General features: G+C 38.8%; 1 protein-coding gene across 1 annotated transcript; it reads left to right on the top strand.

Moving 5' to 3' along the window:
• Window positions 1-2,093: 2,093 nt before the first annotated feature.
• On the top strand, window positions 2,094-22,797 carry sim2 (SIM bHLH transcription factor 2). Its single transcript, XM_056397961.1, has 11 exons — window positions 2,094-2,366; window positions 7,039-7,121; window positions 10,347-10,436; window positions 11,314-11,422; window positions 13,444-13,529; window positions 14,043-14,242; window positions 14,659-14,765; window positions 15,433-15,580; window positions 15,672-15,825; window positions 18,618-18,939; window positions 22,040-22,797. Exons 1-11 carry the CDS (start codon window positions 2,192-2,194, stop codon window positions 22,795-22,797), a joined length of 2,232 nt encoding a protein of 743 aa, XP_056253936.1. The 5' UTR covers window positions 2,094-2,191.
• Window positions 22,798-22,945: the final 148 nt, after the last annotated feature.

Below are 22,945 nucleotides of genomic sequence, written 5' to 3'. Positions count from 1 at the left end.
CAAGACGAAGCCATGAAGACAGCTGGTTTGACGAAGCAGGAGTCTCTGACGGTGAAGATCTCACAGGTAAGATGGTAGGGAAACTCACGTTGCAACGTCAGAGCTGGAGAATGCCAAACAGCCACAGGGACAGGCAGACAGGAACCAGGAAGTGCACAGGCGGAACTCGTGGCCGGGGACAGAAGGCTGAGGCGCTTAGCGGGGCAGAGACGAGGCAGGATGGTCAGAGACGAGCAGAGTCAAAACCAGGAGGTCAGTCCGGAGATGAGTACAGAGAACAATCTGGCAATGAGTGAATGAACCAGGGATGCATATATACTGGCTTGATGAGTGATGCAGACGGAGGTTGGGTAAGTGGAAAAACACTAAAGCAGCAGGTGAAGGCAGAGCAGGCTGTGACAGAAAGGCATAACAGGTCCCCTTAAAATTAGTCTGGGCTGTGTTATACAATATGCTGTATTACAAAAGTCCTGCCCTCCCTTTGTAATGTGAACATGCAGAATACTAGTTGTTTAACTAGTATCTAGTAAGTATTGAAATGCTTGTTGACATTTGATGTTTAAAAAAGTGGATGGTACACGCATTGATGGAATCCCACATTCACCTGTGTTGAACTAGTTTCCACCTTCATTCATGTTCCAGTGCTGGATGCGCATTGATTGATATGTATTTGATAGCCAATGCTCTTTTCCTTTAGGGGAATAACCTGTGTTTTTGCTATTTAAAAGGCAGCTACACTGTATGATTGTGACGCTGATGAAGTCCAGGCGGCTGAAGTTTGTCTTCTGTAAATAAAGTGATTTCTTGTTATTGACTGGGATCCTCCTCTGTCATCATTAATTCATATTGTAAGAAGAATGCATCGTTTCAGAGCCCATCACCCAACCAAAATGTGCTTTCTGAACATGGCCACAGCTCTCACTCTGATTATATAAGTCCAGCCCCTCTCCAGGACACTAGCTTCACATTCAGTTGTGGAGTTGAGCCCAGCTATTGCTCCACCTCCTGCACTGCTCTGGTTCGTTCTCCACCAAAGATGATCCACATCAGTACAACCAGTTTAAAGTACTTGGTTCCCAACCTCTACCTGCTGCCCGGGTGACAACGCACTCAACCCCCAGTGTGGATCCCTGTGGCTGATTGGCCCTGTACATGACTACATAACCATAACAAGACTCCAGCTGAAGACCTTTTATTATGTCTCTACTTTACACATTCCATCAGCTCTCTACTCTCATGGCATATTAAAGGCAAAAATCCCCTCAAAATACTCCAAAATGCATGTTGCAGCTCAGTAAAGATGAATGATGAATGTTTCATTTATTTCTTGAGTTGTATTTTTGTATTTCAGTTTCTTGAAGAGAATAACTGTGAATCATGTCTCATGGTCATTTATTTGATAAAGACAGAATGAAGCAGGGCAGCTGACTCATATGCAAGTTCAAAATATAAAATACTTTTTGTACTTGATTAATTTCTTTTGTCAAGACACACACACACACACACACGCAGAGAGCGAGAGAAAGAGAGAGAGAGAGAGAGAGAGAGAGAGAGAGAGAGAGAGAGAGAGAGAGAGAGAGAGAAAGAGAAAGAGAAAGAGCGAGCGCCAGGCAGTGGACAGTAGAGATCTGGTCTGAGGGGTTTTCAGACTAGATCAGTTGGCGGTCCTCCTAGATCAGCCCATCCTCCACACCAGCAACAACACACGTCTGATAACTTTCGTCGTTGTTCTATTTTTTTCCCCTTGTCGCAGCACGAGACTGTTTATTCCCACAGAGCAGCGCAGCAGGAAATCTGGAGGTCTGAATGTGTGCAGGTCTGGAGGTCTGGATGGATGGTTGGGCGGAAAACTGACAGGACCGCGAAAACACCGTGAAGCGGACGTGGCGTTCAGCCCCGGAGGTTCTCTAACTACTGCTGAACAGGTGGAGCTTTGGAGTTGAACAAAGTTTTAACAGGATGGTGCGAACGTGATGGGATATCCTTCATGACACACATGTAGTCTGGTGTGGTCTTTCGGATTCACAAAATCCGGCTTGTCAATTCAGGTTTTCACAGGAGTCTGAACATTAGGATGCTTGGGATGCGATTTTTCATCTCCTAATAACAGAAATATATTTGTCACGTGAGTCTATGGGAAAAGTCCAGTGGGCACTTTTATGTAAAAACCATTTGTGTGAAACTTCCCGCCATGAAGGAAAAATGCAAGAACGCAGCGAAAACGCGGAGAGAGAAGGAGAACGGAGAGTTTTATGAGCTGGCCAAGCTCCTGCCTCTGCCGGCGGCCATCACCTCCCAGCTGGACAAGGCCTCCATCATCCGGCTGACCAGCAGCTACCTCAAGATGAGGGCAGTCTTCCCCGACGGTAGGAACAGCGGCAGACACGCAGAGATATTAACAGATACTGAAATATTATATAAAACCCAATGTATGTAGATTCTGAGGAGTGAAGATAAGACAACAAACAAGTGACGAACATACATAGGCCTACATACTAAGCCAAACTCTAACTGATATATTTGTCTTTAGCCAATGCAATACACTCAAAAACCCAAATATCAGTAACACACTCCACACGTTTTTATAATGATCAATAATCATAGTCATAGTAAATCCATAACTATTTTCTTTAAGAACATTTGACCCACAAAATCACGGACCATTGCCATTTTCCTTAATCAGATAATTATCAGAAATTCAAAGTAATTATTTTTTACATTAAATTTTTTAATTTGATATAGTTTGTGTATTTACAGAACATAGCCTGGTACACTAATATTTTCAGAGAGAGAATACAGCTGTCCCGTAGAGGAACAGCTCTGTGGCCTAAACATACAGCTAATACACACACACACACAACACACAAGTCAAAATGTCTATTTATACACCTTCAAATTAAGCACTACTGTAAAGCGTTTAGAAGTAATAGCTTAAGAATTTATTAATGATTAATAAATTATTTTCTAATATTTTATAGGCTATTGCTCGTTAAAAACAGGACGTCCGTGTGAACATATGAATTATTTACCAACGGAAATAGGCCTAACTCACTACTAAAGCATAGACACCATCCAGAGGGGTTTCATAAGATGGAGAGTTGTTCTTGTTAATAGCTTATAAAGCAAATTATTTATCAACTGACTGTAACGTCGTAAGTTTGACCTTATGAACCCGGTTTGTGCCGTATTAAAAAGTGGTCTGCCTGCAGATTTCTACCGCTTCAGACTGATTTAATAAACAGTTTTTACATTTTAAACTTTAATTAAAAAAAAAATAAAAGTCACCTTCCCCATAAAACATCTATGACTACATTTTGTTTGGAGCCGCGGTACAACATTAAGAATAATAGGATAATAATAATAATAAGAAGAAGAAGAAGAAGAAGAAGAAGAAGAATAAATAATAATAACTACGACAGTAAGAATTATAATAAGAATGATAATAATAAAAATAATAATAAAATGAATAATAATGACTACTACTAATAACAATAATAATCTATTTAGCCTATTTTATTATTAGCTCCTCTAACTCTTAATAGCTCAGTGGTAAAAGTGAAAGCGACTGTCCGGACTTTGCCCTCTTCACAGAAATAACTTATGGCTGTCTAAGTAATTTCGTCAATCAGGTGTCCTGGAAGTTTGAAGTTGTTTTCTCAGTCTGATTCAAATCTGGTGTCTGCTTCAGGCGCCTCACTCATTCATCAAGGTGAATTATTTCATTAGGCTGCACGCGGCTGCAGTGGGGCAGGTTAGAGGGCAGGAAAACAGAGCCTTTCCTCTCTGTCATCACTCATAGAGTCAGACTGAACACACGGCCCTTCATGGTCGGGCCACCCATTAGTCCGCTGAAGTACAAGCTCTTTGTCCGAGATGCGACAGCAGTGTCAGCGCTGTGCACATTATTCACTCGTTCATCCAGTCAACATGTGATCCAACAACGTGCCTGAAGAATCCACAGATCCCCGGGTCTGTTCTGTGGTAAAGTATTTACATTATTTACCTGTGACGCAGTCAAACACCAGAGAGACATACTGGCCGAAACGGAGGCTTGCTCCCGGTTCCGGTCTTCACGGTCATATATGAATGTAGCATTAATCCTGTAGACTAACAGGCATTGATTGATGGGATGCATTCTGTGGAGGTGCGTGGAGCTCAGAGGGAGCGCGTGAGCCAACGTGTTGTTGTGTCAGTCACATTTACCTTCCTCACACCTGCTGACGGCTACACAAATAATACTACACTAATACCAACACTTGAAGTGGATAATGAAGGTTTTCACCGGCGGACCTGAACACCGTCTCACTCTGCACCCCTGGACCGGGTTTTCCTCAGGCCGCCGGGAACAGCAGAGCCGGCTCCGGCTGAAGGCGTCTCACTGCCGAAACTACAAGCATGGACATTTAATGTGTAGACAAAGCATGAGAAGTAGATGATAGGTCTGACATATAGCGGACACACGCACACGCACACACACGCACACACACGCACACACACACACACACACACACACACACACACAGAAAACAAACAAAAAGACAGGTCTAATAAAACAACAAATCAATCTTAGAAATATGGATTGATGTGTGATATTTGAATGTGAATAAGCTACAATTTATGATAGAGTAGTTTTATTAAAGCATTATTATAGTTTCTTTGCTAGTAATTATGTACTTTCACCTCTGTTGAATTTATGACATGTTCATTTCACTCACACAGGTTTGAAATGAATGCATGTTAGACTTTGATGGTTTTATGTCAGCATTTATTTGGTCCTTTAGTTGTTTAGTTTGCTTCATTTCGTATTTTCCAGTAGCTTTGGGATGAAATTATACTGATGTGAAAAGCAGAACTGATTTTATAATCTGACCTTCTTATTGTCTGGAATAATCTGATTATATTTGATATGTTATCGGTTAGACAGTGCACTCAGCCAAATATTTATCTTAGATCACTTTAACTGTTCCCAGTGTATTTTGGATTATTTTTGTGGGAGAGACGCAGCAGCAGCAGCTGGTGGTGCAGTTGCACAGATTCTGAAAACATTGTTGACGCTGAATTCTAAAAAATAATCACTTTTTAATGGGGCCCCTCTTAGCTCGGGCTTTTGAGTGGCTGTTTAAGTGGAGCAGCACGGCAGATACAGGGGCTCTGAGTGTAACCGTGGATTATGTAGAAAAATTTAGATTAACAGTGTCAGGCACTAACATTTCCTCCTGTCCTTCTTGATCAATATCAGATCTTCTGTTCCCTCCAATGTTTTCCTTGTTTCTAGCTGTTCCCACACACACCTTTATACAAATATTTATTTCTACCAAAAGCACAACATGGATTTGGTACGATGGAAATGTAGAAACTGAGCTGACGTTCAGTCCCTCAGCAGCTTTTATGAAGTGTGTCTCAGTTCTGTGTCCCAAAGCAAACCACACTTTGTCAAACACGTTAAAATTCCTCCTAGCTCTTCTGGGTTTTGAGTGTGTCTTATGGTCTTATCCAAGTCTGCATCTGCTGTGTAAGAAGTAAACATAAAGACGGTCATATCAGATTACACTGCTCAGAATGTGGATACAGATACACAGTAGATCAATGACATTTCAGCAACTACATTATACAACATTTGGCTTTAAATAATAATTTTTCATAAGAAAATACAGCACACCTTCACCTTCACAGCAGTGACTTTTGGGAGATGTGAAAATTAAGGAATGTTTGCAGAAATACCACTTGAAAACACTCTTCACCTCAGAGAGTGATTGTTCATATGGAAATGTAACTCAACCTACAGCCAGTTTTTACCTTCTATAAACAAGGCTGTGCCTCAGGTTTCCAGCAGATCATTGTAATAGTGGGAAAATGGCATCTGAACAAAGTAAAGGTGTCAGAAGTCAAATAGTTATTCTAAGCACAGAGGAGCTCTCTCAGTGTCAGATCATGGCTGGTCTACAGGTTTCTAAGGGGGCAGTGCAGAAACTGGTCAGTTGTATCCAGACAAACCAACTGCATCAGAAGATCAATACATTAGGCTCAGTCCACACAGAAACTTCATCACAGAATTTGCGAAATAAAGATGCTGCTGGTCTCAGAGGACAAGCCGCAGTTTTTAAACCATCCCTATGTACTATAGAACACTATACAAATATTAAGGAAAACCAGAGAGGAAGTTTTATTTGGTCTGTTGTTAAGTTGTCACATATCTGCAGGCCTATTCAGGTGTATCAGTGTAATATAAATACCATTAAATTAGATTTGAGGTGGTCTCGAGGACTTTAAGAAGACCACTAACCAAGCTGCAGCTGTGGTTACCTCTACACTGCTTAGTGGAAATTGAAAAAGACTGTACCACCATTTCATGAATGCTGCTCACCTCCAACAGCTGAAGCCGACCGCTCTTCAGCCAGAACAAAATATCTCATAAAAATAAGAAATGGCAGCTTTTTCTTGCATAGAATTGGACAAATGTGAATGTTTTTGTTTTGTTTTTGGTCTTTTGATTGTATCTATGTGACAGCTGCGGAATTGACTGATGATTGTTTGCTGATTTATATTGTAAAAATATAAGAGAAATATAATAATACATCAAAATGATTACAATATTACATTTCCAGTCTCTGACATTCTGATATATGTATCTATATCTATCTCTATATAGATATAGATATGTTGATATATACAGTATATCTATATATATATACTTTTTTGTTTAGTTCTGGTCATGTCAGAGAGTGAAGTACAGAGTAGCAGCTCTTTAATGTCTTCACTGTCTTATGTCTTTATTGTGTTTATGTTGCATGGTTTTACGCTGCATTGCTACTACAAGAGTTTCCTCTTGTAGTACTCAAAAGAGCTGAACTGAAGTGAACTGGTGCCATCAGCACCACAATATATCAACATTTGGGGTCACAGTTTAATTTAGTTGAAGCCTGGTCACCTCATGGCAGTGCTTGCACAGCTTGTTTCTCCACAGGTGTGAAAGCCTGTGCCTTTGTTTTCTTTTGTTCCAGTTTGTGTCTCTGACAGTGACTGTGTCTGTCTCTGTAGGTCTGGGTGATGGATGGGGTCAATCAACAAGGTTCAGTCCTCTGGACAGCATGGCTAAAGAACTGGGTTCCCACCTTTTACAGGTACAGAAAACAACAAACTGTGTTCAGTCCCCCGCGTGTGTGTATGTGTGTGTGTGTGTGTGTGTGTGTGTGCAAGGGAATAGGTTTTCATACGGATGGTATAGGGACGTGTCCCTACCAATGTTTTGGGAGGACTTGTAATGTTCACAATGTTTGGGGTGAAGTCATTAGATAATTCCGATGTGCCCTCCTAGAGGCTATGTCTCCAATATGACTGATTTAATCAGGAGCTTTTTCACCACCTGGGCATCAGTAATAGGTAGTAAACTAACCAGACAGCAGCCACACTCATTCAAAATGAAAATCTGCTATAGCCACTAAACATCACCAGCCTTTTATTATCAGATTGTTAATACTGATGCATCACTGGATTAACAGCATTTTACTGTTGTATCTGGTCAAGGTGGAACTACTTTTAAATGTGAAATCAAGGGGAAAAGGGGAACTGCAACACCGGTCGGCCTACTGAATGTTCATGTTAGATGAAAAATGTAAAAATATTGTTTGTTTTTTGTGTGTGTGTGCGTGTGTGTGCGTGTGTGAGTGTGTGTGTGTGCGATTGTGTGTGTAGTTCAGTCCTTTATGTAGGCCTAGTTCAGTGCGTTGTGCACCTGCATATCTTGATAATTACAACAGTGAAATACTGCGCCATTGACTTCAGGTATTTCCTGTCTCAACCTATCAATGCACTCACTTATCACTCCTCATCTTATGACCAGCATGCCCATGGGTGCTTAGATGAGTGTATTTGCTATTTAAGCAACGTGGGCGCTGAATAGGAAAATGAAACCAGCATAACCACTTTGCGCCCGGTGTGAGGGTGTCTTTGAGTGATTGACCGACCTGTCGTTCAGAGCAGGTCGGGAATGGCTCAGTGCGCTTGTCTTCTACAGGCCTCGTCTTTTCAGTTTTGCTCAGATTTCCACTGTCACTCTCTGTTTTCAACCGGATGTGTGATCACACAGAAAAAATGATAATAGCCTACATTTGATTCCGATTATGGCGTTTGTGACAATTAGATAGAATAAAAATTTAAGTAATTTGTGAGGAAAACATCTTTTTCATCTTGTTCATTTATTTATGTTATGTAAAACATATTGTTGTCAATTTATAAATAGATAACTGAATTGATCACTAAACAATATCAATCACAGTCATTAAAACACTTTAAAAGAAGTGAAATTACAAAAGTCAAATGCTTGAACTGACACGATATGATTTATTTGGTCCAGCCCTGTTCTGTTACTTTATTACTATTCTGTACTCACACTTTAAAATAAATGCAAATACAGTGCAAACATTGTCGTGATAAATGTCAAGCACTAGAGGCCAGCTTCTTGCTCAAACCGTGAGAGGATGTAAAACTGTGCAGCTGCTGTAAGCAAGTCTGGTTCAATCGAAGAGACGTCCTCTGTACATAAATGGTCTGTATATAGCCCAGGCAAATCCTGGGCCTAACTTTTGATTATTTGCGGACATTAAATAATATTGCAATTTTGCATTATAAATTACTCATTTGTAACCTCAATTTTGAACTGTTCTTTAAAACCATAAGAATTCTTGTGCATAATTCGTTGCTTGTGCTGTTATACAGGGGCTGGTTTAGATTACATTTTATTCCAGTTTAAGAACTGGATCAAACAAATAATAATTAGGCCTACAATGATGAAAGATATGTACTGCATCTAGAAAAATATTCCAGTAGAAAAATTGTTAACACTTAGACTTACAGGCCTATAATTATTAGAAATTACTAAGAAGTAACTGTCAAGTTGGCCGTTAATTATGTATTAATTTTGTGGTTATATGAAGAAACTGCCAAGAAATAACAGTCAAGTAAAGTCAGAATAATGCCAAGTTGTAGTAGTATAATTACTGAGAATTACTGTAATATATTGGGTAATTTCTGAGTAAAATTGAAGCAGAATAAAGAGGGTTGGTCTGTAATTATATGGCAATTGTTATAGTAAGTAGTATAGCCCACATACAGGGTAAGACAGGAGGGTTGTTTCTGTATCAGCTACCATTAATATCGATAGCATTAATATTCTTTATTGCACTGTGAAGACAGGCTGTTAGCAGGTGATACCAAGTCTCATATTTTAACCGTCAACCGTTAACATGGTTGCCGCCCAAAATAAACGCAGCAGCCAGTTTCCTCCACATAGCCAAGAACTTCCAGTATTATAAACCTAATGTATTTGTAATTTCCACAGTCCTACCTTTCAATAAGCCAAGCGGAGTAGTAGTCACTACAGCAGTAGTTTGTGGTGACTGCTGGAAATGTCACTGTACTTAACCCATAACTACCTTACCACTGCCTGTAAAGTGTAAATGTAATAAACAGAATATAATTTAACTCAATGTATAAATAAATTTACAAAATGGTCCAATGTCTGTCAGAAATGATAGTTTTAATTATAATTTAATAATTTAACAATTATTATTATTAACAATTATATATTATTATAATCATAATTAACGGTCTGTAATTTAAAGGGTTACCAAAAATCAATGTTTTTCTGATTTTAACAATAAAGCACCAGGCTTTGATTTGACCAGTAGAGCTAACCTTCTTGGTGGTTATGGTGGGCTTCGGATTTAACCAGTATTAGTATGATTTTACCTTATCTCTTACAAATTATATTCATATGCAAAATATATTTTGAGGTTACATGATTCTGTTGGATTATATATCAAACACATGAGAATATATGTAATATCTACAAAATGTTCATGTGTAATATTTGTCGGTGCAGAATATTTGTAATATAATTTGATAAGTTTGGTCAAGATGTTTTCACTGAAAAAAGACTAAATGAATCACTATAATATTAGATTAGATACAAATGAGTAACTGAGTCATTCACCATCTGTCCATCAAAATAATTAATTTACAGAGCATTACAGAATTTTTGTATTATTCATTTACATCACATTTTCACCCATTTTTAGAATTAGAAATAAAGACATGTACAGTTAACATCCAACAGATGTTTTCTTAATGGAAACTAAAAATAAAGAGTAGTATATAGTAAATAATAAAAAGTGTTGACTAACTAAACTGCCAAAAATTATAATTTGGTGCAGCTGCATAAAAATAAAACTGCAGGAGGCAGAGCTGGAACCTCTCACAATAATGATACTATCCATTCTTACATTATATGGACAAATGTATTGGAACATAATCATTAACATTAGTAACTTCTTTGTTACATCACTCAGACTCTGGACGGCTTCGTGTTTGTTGTTGCCTCTGATGGAAAAATCATGTACATCTCAGAAACAGCATCAGTCCACCTTGGCTTGTCCCAGGTAAGACCCTCCATCCCCTCAACAAGCTGCGACCATGATACAGTATTTCTATTCTACTGAAAAGATTGATCTGGAGATAAAAACACAAGTCAACTGTTTATGTTTATAATATTTCAGATGAACCATTAGTAAATTGCAAAGACGCGTAGTTATACAATAAGAAAGTACAATAAGAGCAAGTAGACAAATGTAATATATCTACATATATAAAAACTATTATTATATGTTAAATTATATATGAAACCTATTACAAATTGGAACAATTTCATATATTGAAATATATGTCTAGCTGATACAAATATGTATGTTTATGTATGTATGCTTATATTGTAGGCATATGTAAATATATATCCATCACAATGCCTGTCAATATATGTTGATATTATATACAGTAGGTCCAAAAGTCTGAGACAACTTTCCCAGAATAGTAAGAGACATGTTTAAAATTAATGAGAAATTGATAATAAAAACATAAGCATGTAAAGTTTTTATATGCATGTTGTTTTGATAAACTTGCATTTATAAATTGAAGATGTATCATAAAAATATATGGTTGCAACATATTATACCATATAAACATTAATCCTAGACATTTTTTATATATGTACATATACACATTTTAATATGGGTATTTCATATATGTTATAAATCTTAATATATCCCCATGTATCCAGAGGATGTATATATGTGATATATGCCCTGATAGGGAACATATATATGGCAACACAATCTTGATATAGGGACATGTCATATATTACATTTCTGTATGGGACGTAACAGTCATGCATGGATTCAGTTAGTTTCAAAGTTTTGTTTTGCATTTTGGTTGATCAGTTGTGATGTAGCTGATCACATGCTGGAAATGTGTGTGCTGCAGGTGGAGCTAACAGGAAATAGTATATTTGAGTACATCCACCCATCAGACCATGATGAGATGACAGCAGTGCTGGGTGTTTGCCAGCCCCCAAACCATCACTTCTCTCCAGGTACTTAGAGAATAGTCTCAGTGTCAGTGTCAATTTATTCTCATGTACTGGCTGGGGTCTTCATTTATCTCAACAGCAAAGAGAAAAATTCGAAAAAGGCTTATGTTAGAGACAGGCCTTTTATTTAGCTAATTCCCCATTTACCCGTTGTTTTAACAAAGCCAGTATAACGTACACTGCAGTAATTCCATCAGTCATGTCATACACACTACTCTGCTGCTCTCCGAAGACTGAAAGATGTGGTAAAAAGCCCTGGAAATGCAGTTCAGTTAAAAAGATCAGCTTGAGTTAAGGGTTTTCTGACAAAGAAATATTTTGATGCACATTAACCTTTCCTACATGGGTTGCAGTGACAAAATTCTGCTTTTGTACTGTGGAAATATTCATTATACTGAAATTACATAGGAAACTATTACAGTACAGATAATTCCCAGCTAACTGCTGAGTAAGAAGTCTGAATGAGGAAACATTAATGTTGTGAGTCATTCTTCTTACTGTGATGAATATGAATTTTGCAGATTTATTTGAGCTGATGGACCTTTGTTTTTAGATTGTCAAGTCTGAGATGATGTTGTCATGATGATGTCATCGGGATTAGGCTAAGGGGTTAGGTTAGGCTTAGCTCTTAGTCTTGGAGACAACACATTTTTAACAGAACTGGTGCAGTGGCCTGTTGCGAGGGACTTGTTGCCCTGGATTAATCCAGCCTGCAGCTTTCTTGAGACATAATCCAAACAACTTCACACTTGATGCTGCACAGAACGCTGTGTACGGAAGTGAAAAAAAGTGTTTGTCTTTGTAATACTCAGTTTGCCCACAAGAGGCTGAAAGTGCACCACAACCCCAGTCTAAACAGGACTAAAACTCTTCATGTGTTTTTTCCAGGTGATTTAATTTCTATATGTACTGTAAAGACAAGGTACATATATATTGTGTGTCAGCAACTTATGTAACATTATTGTCATGTCTTTGTTTTGGCTAGAAACGTGTTTTTCTTTTGGCGAAGTCTTTCTGCTAGAGAGGCTGGAAGGCAGGTGACATATGATAATGAGCAGGGTGTAGTGGATGTGTGGGTTAAACATCGGACTTTCACCCAGGAGACCTGGGTTTGAATCCTCTTATATTTATTGACAGAGACAGAGAGAGAGAAGCAAACAGCTGTTTCCATGCACCTTCCCCTGCTGACTGTGATTATTGTGAATCATAGTCAGACTGGACATCGAGAGCACTAGGAGAATTCCCACATGTGAATGCTTTTAGTCCTGTTCAGACTAGGGTAATGGTGCACTTCAGCCTCTTGTGAAAACAAACACCTGAAAAATCCTGACAAAAAAAAAAAATTCAGTTGCTTCTCATGGCTTCTGTATCCTTGGGTTTTCAGCAAGACACAAAGTTTGAATTGGATCAGATGAGCGGTTGTTGAGAAAATTGAAATACAGATTCCTCCATTCACAGTTAGAAGGCTGTGTTACATACTGGTGGTATGGAGTTTGAAAGACATGGGTGTGAAAGAGGCAGGTAGGGTCTAAACAAAAGAGGCGAGTCGCATCATGGAACATATACTGCTTTGAGTTTGACTGCTCTTCATTTACTCTTGCTGGTGTATCCCTATATTGAACTTTATTTTTCCATTTTAGATGCCATCATACATAAAACTAAAGGCTACCCTTTAGTTTTTTTGTATGATGGACATACCTTGAAATGATCTTAGTGAGCCTTTTGCCTGCAGAGGAGTATCTGGCTGTTTGTTCAACCTCAGGAGGAGCAATACATTACATACAAAAGCTGCTTCACGTTGTCATTAAACAGTGAAGCAGCTTTTTACAGCCTTAAATGTGCACTTGTAGCTCAGATTATACATCGCTTTGAACATAAGTGTCATGCCAGATCTTAAATAAATTAAGTAAGAAGTGTTACTGGTGACCACAACACTGGGATATTGTATTGCAAAAACACAATATATAAAGTAATGGCTCTATAACATGTGAGTAATGCTTCTGTAATGTGTGTTTGTGTTATAGATTATGAGATAGAGCGCTCTTTCTTCTTGAGGATGAAGTGTGTTCTTGCTAAACGAAATGCAGGACTAACATGTGGAGGATATAAGGTATGTGCAACCACTGGATGATCATTCACTCCAGCACACACATGATGACGTCATCTACAGTAACTTAAGGGTTGTCATGAAGTGACGCTTAAACAACTCATTGCTTATTGGTCATTTTCAAACAACCAATATATTTGACAATATAATTATAAATTTTTTATTTCACCCCAAAAAAAACAGTATTTCTATCCCCTGACTCTTCGAGGCACTCCACAACAACAAGTGCGCAGCACACACACACACACACACACACACACACAGATATTCTCACATACAACAGTGTAAGGTCAACCCTTCCCTCACTGATATTCAAGATTTTAAATTGGCCGTGATGTACTAGTGACACCCCCAGAAAACAAATCACATTGAGAACAGGTAAAAAACACAATTATATTTAAAATATCTTAATTTGCTTGCAAGGCCCGGGCCAATCCTAAACCCCTAACTTTCTCTCTCATTTACTTTGAATGTGTAAATGTGTCATAACACTGGTGTCCCGCTGTTGTTTCCCAGGTCATTCACTGCAGCGGCTACCTGAAGGTTCATCAGTACATGATTGACATGGCGCTGTATGAATCCTGTTATCAGACTGTGGGTCTAGTGGCAGTTGGTCACTCCCTGCCCCCAAGTGGTATCACTGAGATAAAACTCCACAGCAACATGTTCATGTTTCGGGCCAGCCTGGACTTTAAACTCATCTTCTTGGACACGAGGTAGGAGAGGCTCTTGACTAAGTGGGTGGATACATAGATGGAAGCCATGATGTCATGATATCTGGACGATCCCTGTATGGAACATAAATCATAAAAAATATCACAAATAATCAATAGAAACTAGAATTACCGCCTCATGGTTGTATGTAACAAAACCTAATCAGTTCATCCTTGAGTCTAAGTGGACATTTGTGCCAAATTTGAAGAAGTTCCTTAAAAAAGCTCCTTGAAAACCATTTGTAATTACAAATCGGCTTTTCCTACAACACATGCTTACAACAACATATGATGAATATAAAATATGTACACCACATGAAATAGTTAGCTGTTTATAAATATGTGGACTGCTGGATTGTTATCTGAACATTATGATGTACAGCGATGCCTGTGCCCTCTCTCCTGTGTGCTGGAACCAGGGTGGCAGAGTTGACGGGCTATGAGCCTCAGGACCTGATAGAGAAGACTCTCTACCACCATGTTCATGCCTGTGATGTTTTTCATCTACGCTATGCTCACCATTTATGTGAGTCATTCAAATCTTTAACTAGTCTTATGATGGGATTGTTTGTATTTTATACTTAACTAGGATTACCTCGTGGTTGTATGCCTCCGCCACTTAGACTAGTTTCAGGTTACATCCCTGTTTATCCAGAGTCATATAAAATATTAATTATTTGTGTGAAATTTTTATCATAATTGCTGTGTGAAATCTTGAGTAATGGCAAAAAACTGTTTTGTGAGGTCACACTGACCTTGACCTTTGACCACCAAAATCTGATCAGTTCGTCCTTGAGTCCAAGTGAACGTTTGTATGAAATTTGAAGAAATTCTCTCAAGGCGTTATGGAGATATTACCTTCACAAGGCCAAAACCGTGTTTAGTGAGGTCACTGTGACCTTGACCTCTGACCACCAAAATCACTTCTCTCTTGAGTCAAAGTGGACATTTGTGCCAAATTCCTTCAAGTTCCCTGAAGGCATTACTGAGATACAAGGCCAAAACCGTACAGAAGGAAGGATGGACAACCTGAAAACAGTATGCCTCTGGCTCTGGCTGTCGCTGGCGCAGAGTCATAAAAAACAATGAATGTTGTGGCTGCATTACAATGTTAAACTTACAGTAAAGTGAGAAATCTTTGCCTTTTCAAGTTGTTGGATTTGACCTTTTTTCTGATCTTTTTTTCCCTGTAGTACTGGTGAAGGGGCAGGTCACCACAAAGTACTACCGCATGTTATCGAAGCATGGAGGCTGGGTGTGGGTTCAGAGCTGTGCCACCATCGTCCACAACAGCCGCTCCTCCAGACCTCACTGTATTGTCAGTGTGAACTACGTCCTCACGTGAGTCAGCACCCTTCTCCTGTAGTTCTCCATATAAAACCTCCAGTAAAATCAGTACAAAGATATGCAGTGTTTGTCTGTTTGCACACAGTGACATCGAGTTCAGTGAGTTGCAGTTATCTCAAGACCAGAGTCGAGCCACTACGCCTGGTCTCAATCTTACTTCCTCTGAGGACCACCACAAACAACTGAGAACCAAAGCTGTTAAGATGAAGACCAAACTTAGAGCAGCTCCCTATCCTGAGGTGGGACTTCCACTTGGCTTATTGATAGGAAAATGTTTTGTGACCCTGTTATTTCTTAAGGAAAACTATACTGGCTGTCATACATACATTCACATTTTTTGTCTTAAAGGTGCAATGTGTAAGATCTGGCCAAATCTGGCAAGAATTTTAGTTTAAAATGTTCAAAAAATGAACTAACACCATCACTAGTATGTGAAGGAGCCACAGTGATGATGTCATGACCAAGACCACCACCTAATGTATTACAGAGATATCTACTGAAATGAGCATGCTAACCAACTAGCCGCGTCCCGGACTGTGTTGTAATACGACCCAGACACACTAGATGCATCTAGTCTGCCCTCAGCCCCACGGGGAAGAAGAGCTTCCTCCTAAGCTTAAAGTTATGCTACAGCTCCCGACTAAAAAAACTAAAAAAAAAGCTGCCAACATCATCACAGAAACGCAGAGATGTCTGAAGTGCCTAGAAAGTGATCTTTATCTCCATCCCAAAGAACCGCTCCGACAAGAAACCACGTTCAACGGCAAAGAAGCAAAACACAGGTAAAGTAGATGAGACTTTTCTTTTAGACTGGTGAGTAACATCTAATGTTGGTGTGTAGTGAAAAGTGTCATCAGTGCAAATGACAAACCGTACTGATAAACACTTCAAGTGGCATAAATGTATGATGTTGATGTTTTAGTGATTTAGTAGAATGTAGCCTGTTCCTGCGGCTGTTGTCCAGCTAGATGCCTCAGTAACTTTTTTTACAAGTAAGACAAAGAGACTGTTTGATCCAAAACCAGCAGGTTCAGGATCCACTGCTTAATACTGTATTTATTTTAGCATATTCATATCTATCCTTACTATTTATTATATACACACAAAATAGACCTAACATGTTTGATTATTAAGAACTTGTATCATCTAAACTAATTGTCACGTTTGTCTGTATCAGGACCAGAATTTCTGTCCAGTCATCCCCAGTGATGGACCAGCACCTGCCTTTTCTTCTGCGTCCGGCCTCATCAATCAACAGCAACCACATTACAGTAACACCTTGGAGTATTATCCCTGCACATAACAGATGTTGTCTATACTGTGAACTTTTGTACATCCTGCTCCTCAGGAGTTTTGTCAACACTTTTGTACATAGTTTTTTTCATTGTTTTATTTTTTTAATATGTGTATCTATGTATATTTATCTTTTTGACTGTTGCAGTATTTTACCTTTTTATTGCTATTTCCTGTTAATATGTTTATTGGATACTGCACCACACACCAAGCCAAATATCTTGTAAGTAAAAACCTACCTGGCAATAAACCTTATTTTTCTGATTCTGCCTTTGTGATGATGTCATCATCCCTTCCTCACGCTGCTACAGCCTGACACCCATGTGTCATGCAGTATCCCACCTTTATATTTTTATAGGTAAATAAAAACATACTGTTTGTATTACAAGTACTCATAATTTGTTTCAGTGCTACAACAATCAACAATAAATGCACATATAAATAATAAATTGTAAGGAACATGGGGTAACCAACAACATGATTAACTGGACAGGGGCGAAGAGGTGAAATGCTGCCCCCTATGGAGGTGGATCAAGTAGCATGATCTTACACATTATACCTTTAAAACAACCGTCACATGAACGTATAACACGGAGCCAAAACCAAAAGTCCAATAAATAGTACACAGTGTTGTGCCATTTCACACTTAAAAATAACTTGTTTAAAGTTCAGTTTATAGAGATGAAAATTAACTAGTTCACACACTGAACTAAGTTCACAGTTCCAAAAATTAACTAATTCACGCTCATTTGTCCCGTTCTTTTTTTTTGGAATAAATTGGCTATTTTTCAATAGAACCTCCTTCTACCCATCCATCACAAGCCCCAAATCATTGCCACTCCTAAACTAAATGAATTATTGTATACCACTGAAGAATCACAGACATGAATTACATTTGAAATCCATACATAAATATAATCCGTCCGCATCTTCACTCGTTTGTTCATAAAACTGCTTCAAATGCTCAAACAAACTGGCTTCAGCAGTGGTAGATGCGTCTGTACCGCTAGCAAAAGCCATGCTGGGCCGTGTCTATGGAAACGGCATGCGGCGTGCCGTAAAACTGTCATAAAACATGAGCGCCATTCCCTCTCGCTTTAGTGCACGCTGCTCACATTCACGTTCATCATTTGTAAACTGACTCGTTCAGTTCAGCGTTCACAAAAAATATGAACGTGTTCAAAGAATGCCATTCATTGAACACGTTCATGCACAACAATAATAGTACATATGGGCAAATTAGTGTCTTGAAAATGTGAGGATATCCTTAAATGTGAGTTTTTCCCTGTTTCCGCTCTTTGTGCTAAGCTAGGCTAAACAAAGAGATCATCAGACTGACTTTGGAAAAGAACCCTCTTGTTTTTCTTCTATTTCTATAACCTCTTTTCTTCTACTGACAGTAGCATGCTAACCAGCTAGCTCTGACCTGGCCAGGCAGTGCCATCACTTTCCAATACCAAGTCACTGTAACGTCCAGGCTGCCCTGAAGAAGTAGCTGCTCAGAGGACATATTATAACCTCTTCTACTGTAAACACAAAAATGGCGAAGCTCATGCTAATACTGGCAAGTGGATAACTGTTAATGCTTTAGTTGCCTATGTAGCATTAGCAAAACTTACAAATAGCTCCTTTAATGCTACATTTCTCCAAGGATGCCTGCTACAAACTGCTGCAAACACAGAAATAGAAGTGTGATTTTGTAACATTATGTATGCTGTTGTGTGTTTCTGGGTAGCAGCAGGTCACTAGGCTTTTCCAGTCAGACTGCTTGAGCTGCTCCCCACAGAGGGAGCTGTTAAAGGAGAGACCGCCATACCCGGTGACCCCCTGCAGGGAGAAGAGCTCCAGCTTGAGCCCTGAAGCAAGCCAGACGTCTTGCAGCCCCACTTACAATCTGACCCTCCACTACCCCAACAACCACCAGAATCTGGATGGTCAAAGCCAGCTGCCTAACTTAGTTCCCTCCTCTCAGCTGGCTCAGCAGATCATCGGCTCCCTACACAGCAGAGGGCCTGTTGGATGGAACATCAGCGGCCCCCAAGCACCAAAGAAATACACAGGTACAATTTATCTAACAAAGTTCCCATGATAAAACTTCTTTAAGGATTCTGTAGATTTGTTTCCTCTATTAAATATATTTTACTTCATCTTTATCTCTAGGCAATATTTCCTCAATATTGAAGACAGCTCCAGTATTTCATTACACAAAGGTGGTGACATTTACGATCTAAACAACTATTGACATCTATCTGATTTGTCTCTCTAAAATAGGACAATGACTGGTTAACTCAACTACATACCTCTTTGGAGGAAAATGATGTCCTTCAGCCATAGCAGCCAAACGTTAGCCCTGCTCATATCATAATTCATGATGAAACTGCTGTTGTGCATGACATTGTTAATTCACTTGATAAGAGGCACTCTTTATAGATATCTGCAAGACTGATCTCTGCAAGACTGTAAGACAATCATTTTGCTAAATAAGCAGATTTCCATATGTTCAGCTCGTTCAGACCATATTTTTCTAGGCATAATCAGACTGTTTTTGCGGGTGGTTTCCAAACTCCAGATCAGAGAGTGGGAATGCCAGACCTGACACCCCTGGGTACCAGAGAAACCAGACAGGGGTGTCTTGGTAGAGGGCAAAATAATAAAAGACATTTTTGTCACATTTCAGTTTTATCACTGGACTCTGAGATGTAGAGCTCTTCATAGAATTTCTTTGAAATTCTTATTACTATCTAATTGATCAGTGATTATTCTGTGAACTGTTTGTTTTTTTGCTATGTAAACAGCTTCAGGAGATTGGCTGCTGATGAGGAGTAATTTATTAGCTACCTCTCCATATTCATACTCCTTTTGCCTTGATTTCAAAAACTGCTCCTCCTATGATTCACATTTTGAAAATCAGCTTTCCCTGTCTGCACAACACGTATGACCCAACTAGTGTTGTGTCCATGTGTCACCAGTCAAACATCTAGTGTAACCCTTGAAATATCTTTAAACCACATTCATTAACATGCTGCCTGACATTCTGACATTATATTAAAATACTTCTCTTAACACTGTATGCTCCTAATGCTGCCTCAGGAATCTTTCAGCAGAAGTTTTTTTTAGTTTTTTTTTAAACTGCATTTTCGAAAATTATGTAACATACATGTAAAAAAAATTAAATTAAATTAAAATTAAAATTAAAAGAATAAGTGATATAAACAACAAAGACAAAAATCAAACAATCACACAAACAAACAACAAAAACAAAACAACAAAAAAAACAACAAAAAAGCAACAGTAACAACATCAGAAAATAATCATAGTAACTACTTCTTTTTGCATTATTTAATAGGATTAATCAAAATGAAACCTACTGCGAGGATACATTATATAACAACTGGGTACCATAGATACACTCAGATATATTTATACACATTTTCTCTCTACCTATATAAACATGCACACACGCATGAGTATGTATACCCAAACATGAATACATATTTACACACCCACTCATGTGACCAACCCCCTTTTTTATCTGTGATTCTTTTCTTTTCTCTTCTTTTCATTTAATTTAAGAGAAAAAATTTTAAAAATCAGACATCAAAACTGTAAATGTCTTATTATTCCAGCTGTCATCGCCTCTAGGGTCAATTAAATTATTGTGTGTTATATATCTCAACCATTTTTCCCATCTTTCTTCAAAGATATGAACTTGATTTCTAATCCTCATGGTGATCTTTTCCATTCCATGTATCTCGTTTACAAGGTCCATCCATTTCAAAGTTTTTATTTTTTAACCAACTTTTCGTAATTTGTTTAATCATTGCTACCCTTATTATTAGGAATAAGTGCGAAACATTCTTTTTCCTTTTTTGAATAGTTTTTTGAATACAAGTTGTCCAAATTCTTTGTTCTATTAATTCCAAGACATTTAATCCTTTCCACATCCCAGTGGAATGCATATCTGTTTTTCATTTCATCACTGATTGTACAACTGATCACCATTACTTCTGATTTATTTACATTCAATGTCAATTACCTTCATTAACACTTCAATTGATTGTTCAGGCCTAGATAAATTTGTATCATCTGCATACATCGACAGTTTATGATTTTCTCCTGCTATGTCTATACCTTTTTTATTTTTTGTTATATCCTAATATATTCCACCAATGGTTCAATGCATAGGGCAAAAATCAAAGGGACAAAGGGTCCCCCTGTCTGGTACCTTTTGAGATTTTAAACATGTTGGACATTTCCCCATTAACTTTAATTCTGGCATTTGGCTGTTTATACATAGTTTTCAACCATTTTATAAAAGTGGTGTGAAAACCAAAGTTCATTAAGGTCTCAAATAAGGCCAAAGGACCTTATCAATGGGCTTCTCTGCATCTTAGGTAATCATTGTGACAGGGAGATTGTTTCTGAGCTCCTTCGATAATATTTAGTGTTCGTCTCACATTATCGACAAGCTGTCTTTGACCAATGAACGCTGTTTGATCTGGATTTATCAGATGTGGTATAATTTTTGTTAATCTGGTAGGTAATATTGAAGTTATGTATGGTCTGTATTTAAAAGACTAATTGGCCTATATGGCCATTGCCCAATTATAAGCTTTACATATAAGTGGAACAAGATCATCCTGGAATTCCTTGGAAAACTTGTTGTTATATCCATCACTTCCAGGCAACCTGAGTAATTTAAGCTTTTTAATATGATTATAAATCTCCTCCTCTGTTACCGCCTTTGTGAGTGTGATGTTCTGTTCTTCTGTTACTTTGGGTAAGTTTAACTTTTGGAAAAATTGCCTTAACTTATCTTTGCACACATGATTTTGGGCAGCATCATAGAGACCTTGGTAGTATTTTGCAAATTGATTTGCTGCCTCATTTCGGCCCCTTATAATATTCGTGTTTTTTTTCCTTTAGCTGCACAACTGTTGCCTTCTTTTGCTGTTTTTTGAGTTTATATGCCAACACCTTAGCTGCTTTTGGACCTCCATCATATGTTCTTTGTTGTAAGATGGAAAGTGATTTTTCCACTTACTTATTTAAGAAATCATTCAATGCTGCTTTTGCCTCTTTAAGATTCTTCAATACAGAGGTTTCCCCAGCAGAAGTTCTGCTGTAATTTCAGCTTCTGAATATTGTTTTCTTCATCAGGCCCCATGCTGGCAGCTGACCGCAGGTTCCCTGATGAGATCTACCATGATTGTTCCAGCAACACGAACCAGTATTCTCCCAGCAGGCTGAAGAAAGAACCCTACAAACATTACACGCTTGTCCACAGCGAGGTGTCTGATGTGCGTCCACATTCTCATCTTCATGCCACCAAAGACAGTAAGCCTTCAAGCCAGGATGTCCTAATTAATACGAGAGGTACAGAGGGACTTCGAGGTGACCGAGACCTGGCCTGCCCTTTTCTCAGTGGCCTGGTACTGGGTAAAGGTGAGCAGGTTGGCTCGCTACCGCAAACAGCATTGAGCCAGCCTCTCCCTGTACAGATGGTGATGGAGCAGAGGAGGAGGCTGTGTATGATGGAGGCTCCCTACAGCCGCAGAGCTGCAGGATATCCACCACCTGCTGCTGGTAACCAGCAGCGTGACTCTGCTGCGGAGCTACAGGCCAGGTCTGCTGAGGACGACAGGAGAATGTTGATAGGTATGGGGGTTGGGATGGGACTTCCCCAAGCTCCATACATGTCTTTGAACTTTCATCAAGTCTTAGGCAAACCTGGTTCTATTAAAACCCCCCCTTTTACCACACTGAGCCATATAACAGACAGCCAGGTTTACCATTGTAAAGACACAGCCTCTTACAGCTGCAACAGCCAGAGTCCTAGCTCCAGTTCATCCCCTGAGAGCCACAGAGAGATCTCACATTACATTGGCACATCAGTCATTATCACAAATGAGAGGTGACCCAGGAAAGACACTCAGGAGACTCCGAGTCCAGTCAGGGTAATTTCTTTGCTACATTTATCTGGCACTCCTGCAGGATAGTTTGATGTGCAACAAGACTTTACCGCTTTTTTTCTCTCATGTTGTCCATCATATAAAAGGTCAACTA

The sequence above is a fragment of the Seriola aureovittata genome, chromosome 15 (assembly GCF_021018895.1).
Source record: "Seriola aureovittata isolate HTS-2021-v1 ecotype China chromosome 15, ASM2101889v1, whole genome shotgun sequence".
Lineage (NCBI taxonomy): Eukaryota > Metazoa > Chordata > Actinopteri > Carangiformes > Carangidae > Seriola > Seriola aureovittata.
This window is presented reverse-complemented; position numbering and strand designations above follow the sequence as displayed.